The sequence below is a fragment of the Peromyscus eremicus genome, chromosome 5 (assembly GCF_949786415.1).
Source record: "Peromyscus eremicus chromosome 5, PerEre_H2_v1, whole genome shotgun sequence".
Classification (NCBI taxonomy): domain Eukaryota; kingdom Metazoa; phylum Chordata; class Mammalia; order Rodentia; family Cricetidae; genus Peromyscus; species Peromyscus eremicus.
Genome location: NC_081420.1, coordinates 72,125,588 through 72,142,668, shown reverse-complemented (window position 1 = coordinate 72,142,668; position 17,081 = coordinate 72,125,588). Strand labels below are relative to the sequence as shown.

The 17,081-nt window shown below is 43.6% G+C and overlaps 1 protein-coding gene across 1 annotated transcript in view; it reads left to right on the top strand.

Moving 5' to 3' along the window:
* The window catches only part of Prtfdc1 (phosphoribosyl transferase domain containing 1), a 101,158-nt gene extending 87,752 nt beyond the window's left edge, over positions 1–13,406 (top strand). Inside the window, exons 5-9 of the mRNA XM_059263673.1 lie at positions 5,033–5,050; positions 6,417–6,499; positions 6,944–6,990; positions 10,935–11,011; positions 12,149–13,406. Of these exons, the coding sequence (XP_059119656.1) occupies positions 5,033–5,050; positions 6,417–6,499; positions 6,944–6,990; positions 10,935–11,011; positions 12,149–12,196 (273 nt within the window). The 3' untranslated portion in view covers positions 12,197–13,406. The remainder of the gene's footprint in view (positions 1–5,032; positions 5,051–6,416; positions 6,500–6,943; positions 6,991–10,934; positions 11,012–12,148) is intronic.
* Positions 13,407–17,081: the final 3,675 nt, after the last annotated feature.

Below are 17,081 nucleotides of genomic sequence, written 5' to 3'. Positions count from 1 at the left end.
AACACAGAGGAAGGAAGAGGAAAGAAAAGCAGACTTAGAAATGGGGGAAGAAAGGGAAAACAGGGAAACTGGACAGGGCTGGCCCTGCCTGACTAAGGAAACAAGTCAGGAACTGAACACGGAAATGATAAAATAGCTGAAAATGTAGCTGGGTTGGGTTTATGGAGTAGACGGACTGTCCCAATAAAGAGTTGAACTTGCTGAGTCTGGGCAGAGGTGACATCATGAAGCTACTTAAAGGGGAAAGAATATAATCATGCTATAGTGTAGAAAAAAAATCAACTAATTAATATTAATTTAATAAAATAATTCAATATGAATAAAAACTAGAGTGAAGGAAGTGCAAGAGAGAGGAGGGGCAGAGCCGTGCCGAGCATTTGCCTCTGTGTTTAAAGCTGCAAGACAAGGGCTGCAGCCCAAATGAGTCCCAGAAATGGTTCTTGAACTTGTTTCTGGCAGAAAGAGCCTCAGAAAGCACATGGACACAGCTTCCCCCGTTCAGCTGTGCCATGTGTGTTACCAACAGCTCCGGGACCTCTGGGCTCCTCTAAAGATGTTGGAGTTCAAGAAGAGAAAGGATTCTGTCTTTCTCTCTCCTTTCTTTTCTTGCCTTCTCTCGCTTTCAAGGGAGGCTGGCTGAGTCACAATTCTAAATAGGTCACGGCTGTGGAACAAAAGGAGCCCTCCCGGTTCTGTTCAATCACCTCTCACACGTAAAAGCATTTACTCAGTGTGTTTAAGCTGTCTGCACAACACACAACACACATTTTCTCTTTGCCCAAGTTGATTTAATCCTGGCACTTCACAAAATGTGTGTATCCGTGAAAGTGGGAAGATTCTACTCGTGTCGAAGAGAAACCCCTGAAAGGGTGAAAAAAAACCAGAGAAGCAGGGAAGGAGGCCCAGATCTGGCAGTGAAGTTGCACAGCTGTGCAGGTTCTGTGCAAGATTTCAGGGGACAAGCCCCCCACCCAATAAGTTTCTAATCAAATGCCAGAATTTGAAACTTGCCAAAATTCACCACCACCCCTCCTTGGCTGCCTTAACTGTTTAAATCATTCCTTTTTATTGCCTCTGACTAGGCCCTGAACAATAGTAGAAATGCCCACTGATGGACGACTCTGGCGATTTTGTGAGTTATCACATAAAATGAAATGCTGAGCGACATTCCTTTCTCTGTGGGATTTATATTCACACTCCTCCTCACAGTCAGCAGCCACCCTCCAGCCCATCACAGCCATGCCAATCCCTCTGAGGGTGACCACACCCACAAACCCCTGTTGCTGCTGTTGAGATAGTGTGGTGTGTTGATCGCTTTGTGTTTTCAAAGGTTAAAGTAGGAATAGACCGCTTAAGAAAATCGTGTGTTTACATAATTCTTCCCTACCTGCTTGCTTCGTTCTTCATTAGGAAAACTCAATGTGATGGGCTTTGCTCAGGTCTCGGAATAGCAACAAAACCACACACTGGAGCCTCCAGAGTCCCTATAGAATTTTCGCCTACAGCCCCCGCAAATTTTTACTGGCTTTCTGGGAGGAAGTGAGCTAGGTGTGAGGAGATGACTAAGACAGTAATTGGCAAACATCTCAGATTCAGCAATCACGGTTATCAGATGGGAAGTGTTTGGGAGGCACCGAGAGTTCTGAAAAAAAAAAAAATCCCCGAGGTTGCCCACTCAGAAAGTGAGAATTTTAGTAGACTGCTCAGAGCAAATTAAAAGCAGTAGACAGCAATGAAAGGTCGGTTAGGGAAGAACTGCCGATCGTTCAAGATAGATGGAGACGATGTCTCATAAGGAAAATGAGCTACAGAAAGTGAAAGAAATGAGCCCAAAATGTCTTTTTTGTCCTCCATCTCCTTCTTTCCTCCCTCCCTCCCTCCCTCCCTTCCTCCCTCCCTTCCTCCCTCCCTTCCTCCCTTCCTTTCTTCCTTTCTTCCTTCCTTCCTTCCTTTCACAGAGTCCCGCTGGCCTGGAACTCATGCTCTTCGGGCTCTGTTTCCCAGGTGCTGTTGTGCTTAGGTGTGCACCAACATACCTGAAACACAAGCCTTTCTGGATGGCCTTTTCCTGTCAGTGCTCAGGGCTGACCAGAGGAAGATGGGTTACCATTTGTCTCCTAGCCCTTGAGTCTAATCTTGGTGCATGAAAATGAAAGACTTGGTTCCCTTAGACACTAACAAATGCTTCCAAGGTTGGGACAATTACATCATCCATACCTTGGGCCTTCATACTGTATCATCCCATTGTACAGAGTGGAGAGACAAGAAAGAGGGATAAGAAAGGGGACCTGCCTAGCTGTTATAACGATCTGCTACGAAGACAAACTAACCCATTCCTGTAATGATGGCAGTACTCTGTTCTTGGGGGCAGAACACATGGTTGGATCACCTTCTATGGGGCCCCACCTCAATGTTTACGGGTGATTGATTTTCCAACGCAGGAACTCTGGAGAATACATTCAAAATACAGTAGAGTCCAATGTGTGGTCGTAGATTGAAGAGACAAATTACAAAGGCCATTTTAGGGACAACTGGAAACATTTGAATATGTGATTAGCTTTATGTGATATTAAGAATTTATCATTTTTGTTAGATGTGAGATTTTGGTTATATAAAATGATGTTATGGTAAGTTTAATATTTTTTAAAGTACACAAATGCATTTAAGTTCTTTAAAGTTAAATACACATCAAAACTTAAGAAAAGTTCAGGGCTGGGGGAGTGCTTGGTGGAAGAGAGCTTGCTTACGTAGTATATTTTGGGAAAAAGGGAAGGAAGGAGTGACGAGGGAAAATCTTTAGGTTTTCTGTTTTCAAACATGATTTGAATACATTTAAAAACCAAAGTAGCTATATAAAACGTGTTAGTAAAAATATCAGGCTGAGGCTAGAACACTTGCCTGGTGTGCATGAGGTCCAGCATTCAATCTCAGCCTTGCAAAAAAGGATTTTTCTTAATGCATGTATTTTTAGAAATGTAAAGTACCTGGACATATGAGAAATACAGGCGTACTAGCCAGGAAGACAGTGCAGGGTTCAAAGTGACGACTGCCTCTTAAAGCAACATGTGGAGAGAGGAGAGGTGAAGTGGGAGGTGGCATTTTTCTTTAAAGCCTTTCAAACTGAAAATATGGTGGAATGATTTTGACAATGTATCTCAGGATCAATACACATCCAAGTCCACTTCCTGCCTACAGTCTTAGAATTTTGTGGTTAATCTTTTCAAAGATGACTTCTATTTTACATAGTTTCTAAATAGAAAACAGAGGAGGAGAGGGAGAGCAGGAGAGGGAGGAAAGAGAGAGAAACAGACAGACAGAGAGACAGACAATTCTTTTCAGGGATCCCTACTTATTTAGACAAGAATGCATACCAACATGTTTTAGAAAGAAATTTTTGTTTACATAACTGAACCTAAAAGGGATTTTGAACAAGGAAATTCAGTTAGCTACAGCATTCTCTAAGCATCCTGGTTAGCTGATAGGCTTGGTCAAGCCTCAATCAAACTGAAAATACATATCCAAGATAAGTGCTATGGATCAAGGGCTATAGCAAGCCATGTTCAAAATGCTAAAGGGACTCTTGATAGTGTGAGTCTTAGAGGACATGATGGACAGAGCCTCACACATGATATTAGTGTGCAGTGGCATGGAGAGGATGTAAGGGCTTTGGGAGTAGACAATATAGCCTTTCATCTTGATCATAAAATTAATATTCCTTTTTTTTCAAGACAGAGTTTCTCTGTGTAACAGTCCTGGCACTCACTTTGTAGACCAGGCTAGCTGCTGCCTCTCAAGTGAAAATTAATATTCTTAATAAATAGGTTTAATAAAAATGTCATACCTAAGAGGAAAGTACGACCAGAAAGACATTTCTACATGTTTGACATGGATTGTAAAATATAACTTTACCAGTGTTCTTGTATGGGGAGGTGACTTGTTAATGTTTTTATTCACTAAATCTCTTTTTATCAAATATAAATAAGAAATTTATGGTTTGATCTGATTAATCAAGGACGAATGAAAAATCAGGGGACTGGCACATGTGCCCACACACATCAACACAAAAATAAATAAGTATAAAACATTGAAAAGCATAAAATAAAACCCCATTACTTTCAAGGATTATTCTTCCCACTTTTAGTGATTGGAATGGTATATTATTATAGTCATAATTTGGTGGGCAGCATTAACATATTACTACTTATCCAATTAATTGGTTGATTTAAATTCATTGATAAGCTTAACAGTCCTTATTCTTTTAAAAAATAATTGTTGCTTCTGCATGCAGGCAATACAGTAGGATCTGGGAACGGAGCAGTAAACAAGACAAACACAGTCCCCCACTACATGACGTTTAGAGCCTACTGGGTAAAGAAGCTATCTAACAAGAAATTGGGATGAAATGTAATTGTTTCTTAGGGGAAAGTAGATGAATACCTTGTGAGCACATAGCAAGGGATCTGGCCATGCCAGTAAAAACACAAAGCAGGCCCCTCAAAGCTCTTTCGTTTACCCACCCCACCCCACCCCCACTCCATTTCTTCAGGGTTGAAAATCCAAGGGTAAATACCCCAGGGATTTGGGTGGCTATCTGGGAATAGGGCTGTCACAGTTAAGTATATGATCATCTGCTGAGGTCCATTAATGATGTAGTTTATGTCGGCTGGCTTTCCTCCTGGTGAGCTTGGCATCCCAAAGATGGGAGACAGAGGGACATGGCACTATTGAGATGTCATAATTTTATGGACAGTTGCTTCAAGCAGACAACAAGGTCTGACGTGAGCCTGCTACTACCCTGAATAAAGACAATAAAATTGCAACACCGAGTAATTCCACAGGGAGGTTAAAATGAATATGGGATACTTAGGTTTCCTCTAATTGTTTGGACTTGTAGGATGGGGAAGATCTACTAAACACATTATAAAATTCTGTCATCAAAACTTGCATTTATCTTGTGACCTAAGCTTTTTTTTTAAAAAAAAAAAATCATATTCTGAAATGTTGGTTTTTGTGTCTTTTTATTTCCCTCCAGAATGTCCTCATTGTTGAGGTAAGCTGGCCTTTCCTTTTCAGTATTGAAAGTTATAAGAATCTAATAGTGAATTTTAGAATCCTTGCCTTGTTTATCAAATTGGCCAAGTATTGAGTCCCCACTGTGTGCGGCTCTTCAGATGTGTTTAACAGAAGCCAATTATAGCCACTAGATTCAAATAATTCAAAATCAACACGTTCATAATGACTATTTGATAGTTGGTCCTGTTTTATATCCAATCTCACATACATCTCCATCGGTTCTTTCGTGGATTTATGAGGCAGACAGTTGTAGGGAGAGTAAACTGGCTTGTAGAACCAGTCAATATGTTTACTGTTATTTATTTAGCAGGAAAACCAAGGCTAGAATTCTCCTTACCTAATGACCTCTAATCCATTCTCGAGCCTCGAAAACCATAAATTCAATCAATTAACATGACAATCTAAGGAAAAGTTATGGGTTTTGGGGGTTGGTGGGTCTTTGGTTGTTTTGGTTTTGCTTTTCTGTTAAGAAAGAAACAGAAAGGCTGTCTTGTGACTGTGGCAGACCCCCACAGTAAACAGCCATGCTCCCTCAAGAGCACACCTCTCTTCTCGGCCACCAAAAATCCAGAGGATCTTCTTGTGGTCAGGCTTTTGTTCCACATTTGTCAGTGTGTCCTTCTGTATGCACAGTTCTGGCTCCACACAACTCAGCGAGTAGACCTTCCAGCCAAATGAGTCGCTGGACCCTGGCTAGACACAGACCTGTTGTGTTCCTCATCAGCGTCTGACAGCTGAGTTCCGTCAGGAGGACGGTAAATTGCAGCCACCAATTCTGTGCAATTGTGCGTCCACAGCTCATCAGCAGCGGAGACCCTGTGCTCACTGCAGCCCAGGAGCTCGGAACTCTGGTTGTCGCCAGCTGCTGCCCAGACACATTTAGCTTCCCAGCCACAGCATCCCCTAAGGAGCAGGGAGGCCAAGGAGGTGTTTATCCTTTCAGTGTATTCAGACGTACATCCCATGTCCATGAAAATTCATGTGTCTCTTGTATTGTGAAATGTAACCTCCAGGCCAAATTTAGTTCCTGACTGTGCATACAAGAGTCCGGGTACACTCAATGAGGAAGGGCTCACATGCTTTCCCGAGGCTGAACTGAATCCTTCAACACAGCCAAAGGATGCAAAAACAGAATATTCACCAGCATAATCTCCAGCTTCCAAATAATATGCCCATGAACACATAACTGATTCTGCTTCCTATGTTAACTCCTGTTGGTTGGTATTTGAAATTAATGTACATTGTATTAATAAGGAATAGCTCTGCAAATGTAAAGAGCGTTATGTTGCCCAGCATTTGTATATGTGCAAATTGCTTTTTTGAACTTTCTGCTTTTTGCAAAGGACGTTGTTGGAACTGGGAGGACCATGAGAGCACTGCTCAGCAGCATCGAGAAATACAAACCCAACATGGTTAAGGTAGCCAGGTGAGTCAGACACCACAGTACAGTGCTCTGTCCTTCCAAACAAGACCAAAGAGCGTTCTCTCACAGAACGCTGTGCTGTCCCAAGCCATTGGCCCTGAACCTGGGATGCTGTGGTTTGACCATGCTGACAAATAGCTCATCTGATTGCTAGCCTGAGAGAGAAAGGGGAGAGGAAGACCCTTAACAGGAGCCCTTCTCCACATGCTTCTGTGAGCAGCTGGGCGAATCCTCAGCAGTTACTCAGCACGCTTCCTTTTATCCAGCACAGGGATGCCACGCTGTAGCCACAAAGGCAGGAGTTAGAGCAGGCTGCCATGATGAGCCACAGGCTTGGGGGGAGGGTACGCAGCTCAACGGTGTTTAATTCTCTAGGCAATTCACATCCCAATTCATTGGAGTTGTTAAATGTTGGGTTGTTTGTTTGTTTGTTGTTTTTAATGGCAGTTTGTTGGTGAAGAGAACAGCCCGAAGTGACAGCTTCAGACCTGACTGTAAGTGGTTCAGGGTTTGGGGTGGTTTTCTGGTGTTGGTGTTTCATTTTGGCATTCCATGTGAGACTAATAGTCCTGCAAATTCTTTGTCTCCACCACCTTGTGATGGAGGCTAGGGCTTCTTGAGGGTCCACATCTTTGTGTTTGCATCTTTCACAACAACTCCATTGTATGTATTGGATTTTTTTTAAATTTTGTTTGTTTGTTGTATTTTTTTTTCTTTTTTCGAGACAGGGTTTCTCTGTGTAGCTTTGCACCTTTCCTGGAACTCACTTGGTAGCCCAGGCTGGCCTCGAACTCACAGAGATCCGCCTGGCTCTGCCTCCCGAGTGCTGGGATTAAAGGCGTGTGCCACCACTGCCCGGCTGTTTGTTGTATTTTTAAAAAACCTCCCTGGTATGTAACTCAGTCCAGGCTACTATACAACTCAGCTTTGTAGCCCAGGCTGGCCTTAAATAGGCATGTACCCTTCTGTTCCAGCTCCTGAGTCCTGGGATTACAGGTGTTCCCCTGGTGTGTTGGATACTTCTACTGTTACACTGTATGCAGTTGTCTGTTTTAGGGTGGAGATAGACCTACTCCTCTAAGATTAGTTCAGACATTCAGGATCCCTGACTGGCAGCCATTTCCACCAATCAAAGAGGCACCCCAAAGCTTTAGAGGGATTATCCTACCTCCTTCCAGACCCTGCACATTCATTAGTCTCCCTGCTACCTCCAACAAAAATTCAGGAACACACACAGAACGTGAGCAAGCAGAGCTCTCAGGGTGCTGTCTTCACACTTGACTCAGACATGTGCTCTGGGGACTTTCCTTGTCCCGGCTACCTTGCTGTCCTCCTCATAGTAAGATTGGCTCTGATACCAGGAGGGACAAACAAGCCACTGAATTATTTATTATTCTAAACAAGCGGTGACTTTCTTTTTTTTTTTTTTTTTATCTTGCGTAAGGCAGACTTCAGCTAAAATTCTCTAGCTTGCATTTGCTCTAAAGCCCCTAGGATAATTTGGCTCCAGTTCTCATTAGCAAGATGAAAAAAAAAACATTAAACAAAGTAGTAGTATGGAGGGGTCATGAGCCAGGGTCTCTTCATTGTAAACAGGTATGTCCTTTGCAGGATTCCTAACTGCACACCAGGTCACCTCTGGGCAGATAGCTAGAGTCCATGGCCTGTTCCTATTGATTACTGGCCTTGTATCTGGTCTGTATGTCAATATCATTATGTGGGGTTATTAAGCAGAAATTTTTTGAGGAAATTTTGTTAATTGAAACCATGGGGCTGGAGGGATGGCCCATCAGTTAAAAACATACTGCTCTTGCAGGGGATCCAGGTTCTACTCCAGCATTTATACAAGGCAACTCACAGCCATGTCACTCCATTTTCATGGGGATCGGGTGTGTCTGGGCTCTAACGCTACTTGCACACACACACACACACACACACACACACACACACACACAGAGAGAGAGAGAGAGAGAGAGAGAGAGAGAGAGAGAGAGAGAGAGAGAGAGAGAAGATAAAAATAAAATCTTAAAAACAAACAAAACAAAAAAATGTACCCAGTTAAGGGCAGGCATGATGACATGTGCTCATAATCCTAGCACTGAGGAGCCTGCAAGAGGATCATGAGTTCAAGGATATCCTGAGACCTCGTCTCGAGAAGATACAAGAAAGCAAAACCAAATTCAATTTGTTATGAATTTCTTGTGTTATTTTATAACAACAACATAAAATAAGAGCAGCTAGGGTGGGAGTGTGACTCTGTGCTGGAGCACTTGCCAAGAAGTGTCCTAGCTCCCCAGCACCCCCACACACACACACACACTTTTAAACAATAGCCACTAGCACTGTAAGAAGCTCTGATGTGCCAGGCCAGGTTCTTACAGGCGTACAGGGGTTAGCTAATATAGTCTTCACAACAGCTGCTATTGTTGTACCCATTTAACAGATGAAGAAATGGAATGTCACAAGCTTAAGTAGCTTAAATGCCAGGGTCATATAACCATATGAAGAGGGCTAGTCATGAGCCCAGGCAGTCTGCTTCAGGTCACAACATTCACACACACTGCAGGACCTGCACTCAGCAGTGAGTGATGGGCTCCTCTGGCTCCTGACAGCCCCACTGACTCATTGATTTCTTACTCCATAGCATCACAATATTCAACCAAAGCCATGGTTTGGGGCTTCAGTTTTCACAGTCTGGATTGCCACTCCTGTTGTAGGGACTACATTGCTCTCTGGAAAGTCCACTGCTGTTCAAGTAGGGTTCCCCAGAATCTAATTCTGTTGTGTTAGCTAGCTCAGAATCTGGTTCTCCTTTCTGGAGTGCATTCCAAGACAGCATTTTTTGAGCGTCTTTGACTCTTTGTTATGTGCTCAAATGCTGAATGTCTTTTCCTCTGCCCTTGCTTCCCTTCTTTGAATTTGTTTCTCTTTGTTTAGACAGGGCCTGTCTGTGTAGCCTGGGTTGGTAATGAACTTAAAAGCCTCCTGGCTCAGCTTCCCAAGCACTGAGATTACAGACATGCACCACTGTCCACAGCTCCTCTTGGATTATTCTTCCTAGAAAGAGCAAGCTCAAGGAATCAAACAGGCTACCTACTTAGTGACCCCATAATTCAGGTCCCTAGAAAACTGATCCTTTATTTCTAGTACTTTCTGTAAACTGAAAGTATATCAGGTCATAGAGATAAAAATGATGGGCTGGGTGGTGGTGGCACATGCCCTTAATCCCAGCATTTGGGAGGCTGAGATAGGCCAGCCTGAGCTGGAGGCCAGCCTGGTCTACAGAGGGAGTTCCAAGACAGCCAAGGTCTAAACAATGTCTCCAGAGAAAACAACAACAGAAACAAACAAACAAACCCTAAATTGTGAGATCACTGTCTGTGCTCCTAGTCCACAGGCTGGACCAAAGGGCAGTTTCATATAACTAGGCATCCATGTCTCTCTTCTATTGTACTATAATAAATGAACTGACAAGATTCCAACAGACTGAAGCAAGATTGAAAACCATTGGGCCACACATTTATCCTGCCTGAAGATCTCCGGGAGAGAACTGTTGTCAGTTTCTTTTCTTTTTAAAAATAATTTATTTAACTTTATTTTATGTGCATTGGTGTGAAGGTGTCAGATCCCTTGGAACTGGAATTACAGACAGTTGTGAGCTGCCATGTGGTTGCTGGGAATTGAACCGGGGTCCTGAGGAAGAGCAGCCAGCCAGTGCTCTTAACTGCTGAACCATCTCTCCAGCCCCCACCCCCTACTCCCATTGTCTGTTTCTTAATAGACATCGTCTTCCTCTCAACCCCCTTCTTTTGCTGAACCCAAGTACCTTGCGCTGCATTTGTATCCATTTCCTCTCAGTCCACTCCCATTAGCGATAAAGAGCTAATTAGGATCCCCGGCCGTGTAGATGCACAGATTGGCACAGAAAGAACCCTCAGCAGTCTCCCCTTCAAGCTGAACAAGCCCCTTTCCTTCCCTCTTGTCTCCCAGGTGTCTTGCTTTCCAGTCCTTCAGCCGGCTGAGTCCAGTGACACAGTGGGAGAATTGCTTGCTGCAGCCGGTACACCTGGTTATGGATGGCAGTGCCATGATGCTTTCTGTTTGAATGGTCCTTTGCGCTTTTAAGAGCATCTCCTTAGGCATTATGGCATGACATACCACTTGCTGTGAACAAAGCCACATGGCTAACATACACGCACTTCTCGTTGTCCACGGGACCTCCTGAACACTTTCTCGACTCTGTACACTACAGACCCATTCCTCATACACGCTTTCCTGTTTGCCTTGTGTCCCCAAGCTATCATTCTGGTCCAGGCACTCACTGGGCTTGTCCTACACACTACTTCTCACTTCTGCTCACCATGTAAGTGCCATAGCAGCATATGGCAATAGTATGCCTGCATGCTCTAAACTTTCTTCCTTGTCCCTTTCTGCTAAGATGCTGGATTTGAGATCCCAGATGTCTTTGTGGTGGGCTATGCCTTAGACTACAACGAGTACTTCCGAGACCTAAATGTAAGTGTTGCATACAAAACCCTAATCCTCTTTGCCTAACACCTCAATACTAGCATCAATTTAACAAACTACTAAAAACAGTAGTAAAATGTAGCTGTACTTTGTGATGGGAACACTTTGGGAGATGCAGGAAATTCTTCCAATCCTTCCAGTACCCTTCAAGGTAGGTATCAGGATGATGAAAACATGTCATGCATATCTGTATTTTGTACTGAGAAGTGGGAAGCAGAACGACGGCCCTACACCAGTTTTCTCTATAGTCATTGACGATGCCCAACCAGTCACCACAAGCAGCCAATAGTCTATACACTTCATGTCTGTGTCTGATAACTGACTGCTTGGGATTACAGTGACATTGGAAGGAGTTGTGTCAGCACAGAGAAACAGACCTCCAGCATGGTACTCAATGGTGTGACCCCAATTAACCCTAAGTGATCTGGAGGAGGGCATCTTATCCAAAGAAACCAACCACTCACTACTATATATATTATATATATATGTATATATATATATAATGTCTCACTATTAGAAATTAGAAAGCCAAATGCTACCAAGACTGAGGGTTTGGGTATATAAGCTCTCTAGTAGCAATGCCTAGTGCATCCTTAATACAGCAGGCTGCAGTCTCTAGGATGGCCCCCTTTCCCATGCCTTCACTGCTCAGCCTTTTCACGATCCTAACCCATTTCTTGCTATCCAAAAGAGGCTCCACGGGTGTAGATTGTGTTTCCCAGTATTTTTTTTCTCTCTCTCTTTTCAATCAAGCTGTTGTCATTTTACCAACGGAAAACTGTCTCCACCAGGGACAACCGGACTGTGGCCTCAACATTTCTACCAGATCCTGACTAGAGCCCAAAGCTAAATCACCAGAGAACCTTTTGTCAAGCATTGAATGGGTCTCCAGCCCATATAAACACACACGAGTTTAGATGAACAGTGATTGATCACAAGCTGTCAGGCTGCTATTACCAAATCACACCTTGTCTGCCTCGTGTTTTGTATGCAACTGATGCTGACGGGGGAAGGGTACCACAAAACACACCTGTTGAAAATGCCATAAAGGCATCGAACGCATTATTGCTGGATTTTTAAACTAAAAATAAAACCCTGACACCTTTTCACCCTCTCTTGTTTCAGCACATATGTGTGATCAATGAACATGGGAAAGAAAAATACCGAATATGATGAAGCAAAAATCCTCTTTCTCAGATAACATGATTCTTCTGCTCAGGAAGCCAGAGTGTAAAGTCCGTCTCCGTAGCTGTCTTCACTCGGCCGGGTATAAAAGATTTTTTTAAAATGGGCTCTTTTTTCCCCCAACCCCCAGAGATTATAATGTAAACACCGAAGGTTCTTCAGGAAGAGAAGACTATGCCTGCCTTTGACTCATTCCAAATTAAACTTCTGATCCCCCAAATCCCTCCCACCGTCCTGCTCCCGAATACACCTTCTGCTTTGGTATGTCATCATGCTCAATGGCTCTTCCCAGGGATACTCCCACCCAAGGACTCAAATATTGTTCACTTAACTCCTTTAGTGCTAGACTTTTTATTATATAGAACATTTTACAGTAATCAGAACCTACAGTCCCTTAGCTTTAGCCCTGAGCCTGTATAGTTAAGAACATAGCTAAGTTCCCTTGCTAATCCAGGAGCGAAAGGACAGCCTCACGTGAGCGTCTGTCTGTTTGCCCTCTCCTGACAGGCCGTTATTAACTGCTTTGACAAAGCCTTTCAGAAGTGCGGGTACAATGGACCTTAATGATGTTATGAAATGAGCCTTCACTGTGCGCTCTGGAGCTTCGCTTCCTGTGTGTGATGACAGCATGTCGTATGTGCATGGATGTACTCAACTGTGTTTAATACTCTGCATTTTAATTAGAAAAAACACAATGGCAGCATGGCCCGCCCTCCTGAGCGGAATCCTTTTATCCACGTGGGACGTGGGCAAATGGTGGGATTGAGAGGCAGAGGCTGTTTTCAAAAAATCAGCACTAAGCAAGTGTAAATTTTTCCTCTTATTTGCATGGAAGAATAAGAGAGTTAAATATTGTCCTAAACATGAGCAGAAGTTGAATTATTTAGCTAAATGTCCTTACATGACTTCTCACACAATCCAGGGTGCCAGAGGAAGCATTCACACATACAGAAGTTTTTGTCCATAACACCACACACACACACACACACACACACACACACACACACACACACCTATTAGCACCATCATATGTGACATTTCCTAATTTGTAGGGATTTTAATTAAAAATAAGCTCAAGAGTCCACAGTGTTGGGTATCTTGCCTCCTAAAAGGAGCAAATGCAAGATAAATAACTAAACAGCCTTTGTTTGATTCGGAACCGTCTGTGGCGTATTGCTATATTGTAGAGTCCTTTAAACTAATGATATAATAAAAAAAGACATGTTTCACAACTGCTTACCCCTCATATACTTTTAGTCATTGAAATGCGTGTGAACCAGTAGCCTAAAAACATGACTGTGTGTACCTATCCCATGGTCAGCCTGGATTAAATCCAAAACATGCACTAAGATAAGTAAACATCAAGCCAGGAGCCATCTGCTGCTTTTCCGTTTTCCTCCCCAGACTTGCTTTGTAAGAACAAGGAATTTCACTTGTGAAGAAAGATTTCCCTGCATATCTCTGTCTCAGCCAGAGAAGAAAACAGACTATGACCAGATTCCCCAAAGGCGGAAGTCACAAAGGGAGTCACTTCTGGCTTTGTTCCATACCCAAGTTACTGATTAATAATTGTGTAGGACTGCATTCATAAAACTTACATTTTATAGACACTTTCCCACTATGCCATATTTCTACCCAAAGGCCTAGAAAAATAGACACGCACTTGGTTTTGAATAGAAATTTGTCCATGAAGTATGCAGCTTAGAAATGTTTTCTTAAAAATCTTGCATTTTAAGAAAACATCATTATCATTTGTGGGGATTGTGTTTGTTCAGATTAGAAAGAAAATTGATCTATCTCAAAATTGTGACGGCTTGTATATTTATGCATCAAAAAGAAAAAAAACAGTAAGTACATTTCTGCATTTTTTTTGTATCAGACTATTTTGACGCTGATATGAAAGACTGTCATCTTGGGGAAAACATCATTTCTTTTTCTCTTGCAAAACTCTGACTGGGGTTTGATACTGCTGAGCTTACTCACACCACTCCAAAAACATAAAATCCAATTAGCAACAAATCTGTGTGTTTATTTAGCATTTGTGAGGGACTAGCTTGGTTACTTTTCTGTTGTGAAACCATGACAAGAGCAACTTAAGGGAGAAAAGATTGTAGTTCCCCATTCCAGGCTGCAGTCCGACCTGTCAGGGAAATCAGTTGTGGCGGCAGGAGCTGGAAGGAGCTGTCACACAGCATTCATCCATACTCAAGAAACAGAAAGAGGAATGCATGAAAGTGCTCAGCTCACTTGTATCATTTTATACAGTCCAAGACCCCCTGGTCAGAAAATGACCCCACCCACAATTAAGATGAGTGTCCCACATCATTTAATGTAATCAAGATAATACCCCACAGGCATGCCCTGAGGCCCATCTCTAAGATGATTCTAGATTCTGTCAAGGTGACAACACTAACTACCACAGACTTGGAGTAGGGCTGGAAATGTGTCTCCATAGTGGGACCCTTTCCTGCCACACACAGCCCCAACACCACAAAAGCAAAAGAGAGTGGGTAGAGAAGTATATGTGTTATATTAGAAATTTTAGACTCTTTAAACAATAAAATTAGTAATACCTTGGGGTTTTCCAAACAAATTAAAATGCCTAGTTAAAAGCTGGCTGGAATTTATTAGAGTTTCAGTTTCGTACTCAAGTGTGACGTGCAGATAGAGGGTCTCCCTGTGTTCTTTGGCTGTCTTTGATGGGTTGCCATGTTTCTGGTATTTTAAAACAGTGAAAACAACCTGTCAGACCAGCTCAGCTCCTGTGGTAGACATTTACATCTTCCAATGAGAGCGTCCCAATGAGGCATCAGGGAGCTACTCCCTCCCTTTGGAATAGAAATAATGCATTCTAAAAACCCTTAGCTACACTCTCCGCCCAACTGTCTAATTTGGAAAATTCAACATTTGAGAATTTTACTTAATTTGCTATTCATGAAATCCCTTCGGATCCCAAGATGGGAGGACCGGCTGGTTCCAGGAGGGAAGGAGGGGATTGCAGAAGGGGTAACCGTGACCTCGTGCAGAAGTATGAAAGGATGAGAAAAGGATGCTCTTGAGGGAGCCTGCACGTTCACCTGGCCGCAGTCAGACTTCAGGGTTGCATCCGAACCCTGAGTAGAGAAGGTACTCTCCTCTTTTACACAGCACGACAGCACCTGTGGGCATGACAAAGCTGTGGTACAAGCAGTTACACATCAGGACCCGATGGGGTGTGCAGTGTGGGGAGAGGCAGGAACTGTGGAAAGACAGTCCATACCAGTCACAAAAGCCACGCTCCGGAGGCTTCATGCACTGCAGACACTATGCCCAGAGGATCATGGGACAGGACTGTTGATGGACATGTGGAGGAAGCTCGGAGCAGACAGGAAGGAGCACTGCTGAGGTGCAGGCTGTCTGCGCTGCCTGAGCCTGCTGAGGACACTGGGCTGGTCGGACTCCACGCTCACCCAGCCAGGATCCTTGCTAATGGTTGCGGTGGCCCCAGAAGTGGTTGCTTTGACCGAAAAGGCGTCTTTTTCTTACCTATTCAAAGTTGGGTTGGTTGAGTTGTTCTTGATGTATGCGGTTTCCCAGCTGGAAGTGGATGGCTTTTCCCACCAGAGCAGACTTCCCTCAGAAATGAAAGGCAAATATGAAGACATGTAGACATAAAAAGTTGGGGCAGAATCCTACATTTTCAAAGCGGGGGAAGCAAACCTGAAATCATGTCACCATGGCCTCATTTGGGGATGGGGGGGGGGTCGAGACAGGGTTTCTCTGTGTATCCCTGGAACTCACTACGTAGACCAGGCTGGCCTTGAACTCAGAGATCTGCCTACCTCTGTCTCCCAAATGTTGGGATCTACCGCATGGCTCCACGGCCTCACTTTTTAAGGAGAGCCTGGTGAGTGTTGAGTAGACGTCACTGTAAGTGAAGAAGGTTGAGTGCAGAAGGTTCACTTGAGAAACCCGGGTCAGAAGAGACAGATGGTGGCAATTTTCAATAGATAGGGCGTGGGGTTGTGATGTACCGCAGTAGGGCTTAACCCCAATAAAGAAAAAAAATTAGAAAGGGCAGGGAAGACGCTTGTGCTTTTTTGTTGTTTGCTTGTTTGTTTGCTACAGAGAGTAACATAATCCAGAGAGAGGGGATCAGTTGTTTATTGCTTTGTGTGGTGGCTAGTTTTATGTCAATGAGCTGAGAGGTCAGAACCTCAATTGAGAAAATGCCTCCACAAGATCCAGCTGTAGGGCATTTTCTTATTTAGTGTTTGATGGGAGGACCCAGACCACGGTGGGTGGGCGGTGCCATCCCTGGGCTGTGGTCCTGGGTTCTATAAGAAAGTGGGCTGAGCAAGCCAGTCAGTAGCACTCCTCCATGGTCTCTGTATCAGTTCCTGCCTCCAGGTTCCTGCCCTGTTTGAGTTCCTGTCTTGACTTCCTTCAATGATGGACAGTGATGTAGAAGCATAAGCCAAATAAACTCTTTCCTCCCCAACTTGTTTTTGGTCATGGTGTTTCATCATAGCAGTAGAACCCTTACTAGGATGCTTTGTAACAAAACTTCTCCAGGCCGAGGAGCTTAAACCAACAATAGGTATTTATTTGGCATATCTTGTGTCTGGGAGGGGCATGGTCTGGGTACCTCTGTTCCATGAGGTCTGACGCTTCAGACAGAAGACCTAAATTTTGAGAGCTTCAACACTAAACTGCCCAGTAAGGCAACCATTAACTGCTCAAGATTAAGTTAACGCTAAATAAAAGATGGGATGCACATCCTCGTTCAGGCTAGCTACACCACCATTGCTCAGTAATCTGATATGGCATGTGATACCACAATGGGCAGGGCAGACATGGGACATTTCTCTTCTCATAGAAAGTCACATAAACG